Below are 4,161 nucleotides of genomic sequence, written 5' to 3' on the forward strand. Positions count from 1 at the left end.
GGCGGCGCAAGGTGGTAGAAAGCAACGAATGGAGGAACTGACCACGGGTGTTTGGATTGGACCTCCTAGTGGTTAACACATTATTGGTTGTAATAGAAAACGTCCGACTTAACACATTATTGGTTGCCACTAAGTCGGTCGTTTTTCTGTTACAATCAATAATTTGTTAAGGAGGTCCGATCTAAACACCCCTAGTCAGTTCCTCCATTCGTTGCTTCTACTACCTTGCGCCGCCATATCATCTTGTCGGAAATCATCGATCGTTGCCTACAATCCGTCATTCTCAACCAAAACTACACCAATTGACTACTCACACTGTCGTTAATGGCGACAATGTTAGATATTGGGTTTTTCAAACCACCAGATCCACCGTTAAATCTTTTCAGGTAGTGCAGGCTTGAAGGTTTGATGTTATAAGGTTGTGCATGGGTTTGTGGAAGGCAACAAATGGAGGAACTAACCAGGTAGTATGATTTTGTGGCGTAAGCTGGTAAAATGCAACAAATAGAGGAACTGACAGGGGTGTTGGACTTATTAGTGGTTCAAATAGTGATGGTTCTAATGGAAAACGATCGAATTAGTGGCAAATATAAATGATTCTAACGGATTGTGAAGAGGTTGTCGCAGGTGGCTACTGGATACCGGCGTAGGGTGAAACAGGTTGGTAGTGTTTCCGTCAGACCCCCGATAAAGGTGATTAGCGGTGGTCCTAGCGATTTTCGACAATGGGATGCGGTGCTTTTGCATATTCCGAAGACTTTGTGGTAGAATCAATAAATTAAAAAAGATTAATAATAAACATTTAAAAAAATTAATGATCCACTAAAATATTATTTATTATATATAGAATATAATAAATTAAATGTAATTATCCAATAAAAAAATCTAATAACTTTTTTTTTAAAAAAATAATCCAATAAAAAATTTAAAAAATAGTTAAAAGAAATTAATAATATAATATTTATTAATATATAAATATTATATATTAAAAATAGAATTAACTGATATATAATAATCAGATAAAAAAATAATCCATTAAAAATAAAATTAAAAAAAGAATTAATGTATAATAGTTCAATAAAATTAAAAAGAAAGAAGAATTAATATATAATAATTCAATAAATTTAAAAAGAAGAATTGCAGAAATGGTCCTTGTAATTTGGCAAAAAGAGATAATTGCAAAAATGGTCTCTGAGGGTAAAATTGTCATTTTAAAAAAGTTAACAACAAAATGTTAAAGTTAACGAAATAGGGACCAAAACCACAGCTAAACCATCAAATAAGGACTTTTTTGCTAATAAACTTTTTTTTGGACCTTACCCAAAGAAATTTGCAAACCACATGGACCATTTTTGCAATTTTGTCATATATAATAATCCAATAAAAAAGATTAATGCAATAAATAAGAAATTCAAAAAAAAATTAATTAAAAAAATTAATAATAAAAAAGTAATATTTATTAATATACAAATATAATATATTAAAAATAATATTTATTAATATATAATAATCCAACAAAAAAATAATACAATAAGAAAAAAGTTAAAAAGAAAAAAGTAATTAAAATAATTAATATATAATAATTCAATAAAATGAAAAAGAAAAATTGCATAATTGGTCCTTCTAGTTTGGTAAAAAGATAAAACTGCAGAAATGGTCACAAGGGTAAATCCGTCATTTGCCAAAAGTTAACAGTCATGCTGTTAAACTTAACGAGATTGTGACCAAACCGCAACAAAACCATCAAATAGGGACTTTTTAACTAATAAACTTTTATTTGGACCTTATCTACAGAAATTGACAAACCATAGGCACCATTTTTCAAATTTTGTCTAATCATTTAAAATATCAAGTCTTAAACTAGCTAGCTCGTTATTTATTTTTTACTAACCATAGTAAAACCCTAATGCTTGTACATGTAGCTTCCTTGGCATATTAACGTATCAGTATCACCTCCCCCAATCATTATTCTATACGATTTTAACGACAAAATTGCATGGATAGATACATGAGCTATATCCATCAAAAGATTGACTTTCTCTATGTATCTGCTATGGTCGACTTTATCTACTCTTTATCATCTGCCGCGTCTTTGACTTTCTCTTCACTCCCCCAACTCCACTCACTATAAAATAGCTTCTCCCTCACATCATCAAATACCAAATCCAATACATAACTTATTGAACAAATCTTTGTAGTAAACTAGTAATGGAGGTTTTTTGTAATAACAATATACCCCTCTTCTTTCTTGTCTTGTTAGCCACCTTGACCACCTTGGCACAAGGCCAAGGCACCCGAATTGGCTTCTACCAGACCTCATGCCCAAGAGTTGAAGCCATTGTGCAGTCTGCTGTTGCGGCAGCTGATCGGGCCAACGCAGGTGTCCCACCCGGTTTGGTTAGAATGTTTTTTCACGATTGTTTTGTTAATGGCTGTGACGCCTCTATCTTACTCAATGGTCCTTCTAGTGAGAGAACCGCTCCTCCCAATTCTCTATTGAGAGGCTTCGAGATCATTGATGCTGCAAAGACCCAGCTTGAAATCGCATGTCCTGGGGTGGTCTCCTGTGCTGATATTCTTGCTATCGCTGCCCGTGATTCTGTGCTTCTGGTAATTAATTACTTTCTCAATAGTCATTTCAGTTTAAGCATTTCCATGGCGCCAGTAGAAATATTACTTTGTTGTCCTAAAACTTGAACTTGTTCTATTTTTCCAATCGCTGTGCAGGCTGGGGGAATAGCGCGCTGGGCAGTGCCATTAGGTCGTAGAGATGGATTGGTTTCACGTGCAGCTGATACTGCAAATCTTCCTGCTTTCAATGACGCCGTTGATGTCCAAATCAGGAAGTTTGCTGAGAAAGGTCTTAACACTCAAGATCTTGTTACCCTTTCTGGTAAGTTAAGCATATATAACACTTCAACCATTGCAACACTTACTATCAAAGTATTAAACTGATGTGTTTTTTTTTTGTTGTTTGTTGTTTTTAAACTGATGGGTTTTACTGATTTCCAGGAGCACACACTATTGGGACAGGAGCCTGTGCATTATTCAGCTACAGGCTATACAACTTCAACAACACCAATGGACCCGACCCATCTATTAACCAAGCCTTCCTTCCGACACTCCGAAACCTGTGCCCCAACGGAGGAGATGGTTCAAGGCGTGTGGCTTTAGATACAGGAAGCCAAAACAGGTTTGACAATTCATACTTTGCAAACCTGAGGAGCGGGAGAGGTGTACTTGAATCTGATCAAGTGCTATGGAGCAACCCAACAACACAAAGGTTAGTGCAACGGTTTCTTGGAGTTAGGGGACTGCTTGGATTGACTTTTAACGTTGAGTTTGCAAGATCAATGGTGAGGATGGGTAATATTGAGGTGAAAACTGGGACTCAAGGAGAAATTCGTCGGGTTTGTAGTGCAATTAATTGATTAATGACGGATGTTATAATGCGAATCCAGAATGGTTTGATAGGAATAAGTTTTTAATACGTGTGAAGTTCTAAAAGATAAATCGGTAACAAACTGTAAATTTTCCATTCTTACGTGCATGTTATTAGTTATTGTAATAAACAACACGAAAAGTTGGTAACGTCCCACATGCCTTTGACATGAGACAAATTCGTTGTTTAGCGCATTGACCTTATAAAGATTTTAAACAATCATGACTATGAATTTGGATCGAAACTTAAACTAAACCAAACCTAGACTTCGTATTCTTTTGTTGCCAACGATTTATCAAAAGCTAAACTACGACTTTTCATTTGCATATCATTTTCGAAGAAGATAAAACCCAAATGTAGGATAATGAGGATTGTCATTTTGGAAGATAAAGAATTTCGATTGAACATTTGAACTTATTAAATACAATAGTATATTATATTCAAGGTTTTTTTTTTTTGTTACCCCTCTATAATCTAAATTTACTTCTAATAATTATATTATTGTTATATAGATATTAAAGAAATTTACTTCTAATAATTATATTATTCTTATATAGATATTATTAAAGAAGGACCAATCTTAGCAATAGTGTCCTCATGCTAATTTGCGCAGGAATAGGAACAGTGGCTTCATGTTAGATTGCGCAGGAATGGTGTCTACGTGTTTCTCTTATGTTTTCTTCACAGTTGATTATGGTGGTTTGTCATTTTCTGGACTT

At 34.3% G+C, this 4,161-nt stretch overlaps 1 protein-coding gene across 1 annotated transcript; it reads left to right on the forward strand.

Moving 5' to 3' along the window:
* The first annotated feature begins 2,171 nt into the window (after positions 1 to 2,171).
* Positions 2,172 to 3,591, forward strand: LOC145138800 (peroxidase N1-like). The gene is made up of 3 exons (XM_079072823.1): positions 2,172 to 2,610; positions 2,728 to 2,893; positions 3,013 to 3,591. Exons 1-3 carry the CDS (start codon positions 2,209 to 2,211, stop codon positions 3,429 to 3,431), a joined length of 987 nt encoding a protein of 328 aa, XP_078928949.1. The 5' UTR covers positions 2,172 to 2,208; the 3' UTR covers positions 3,432 to 3,591.
* The last annotated feature ends 570 nt before the right edge of the window (positions 3,592 to 4,161 follow it).

This window comes from Lactuca virosa, chromosome 9, assembly GCF_052849685.1.
Source record: "Lactuca virosa cultivar CGN04683 chromosome 9, Lactuca_virosa_CGN04683_v6, whole genome shotgun sequence".
Taxonomy (NCBI): domain Eukaryota; kingdom Viridiplantae; phylum Streptophyta; class Magnoliopsida; order Asterales; family Asteraceae; genus Lactuca; species Lactuca virosa.

Bases quoted from the DNA above. Each gene is read 5' to 3' on its own strand.
- LOC145138800 (XM_079072823.1), top strand. From the start codon at position 2,209: ATGGAGGTTTTTTGTAATAACAATATACCCCTCTTCTTTCTTGTCTTG. The intron at 2,611-2,727 runs GTAATTAATTAC...ATCGCTGTGCAG, and splicing joins CCCGTGATTCTGTGCTTCTG to GCTGGGGGAATAGCGCGCTG. The intron at 2,894-3,012 runs GTAAGTTAAGCA...ACTGATTTCCAG, and splicing joins AGATCTTGTTACCCTTTCTG to GAGCACACACTATTGGGACA.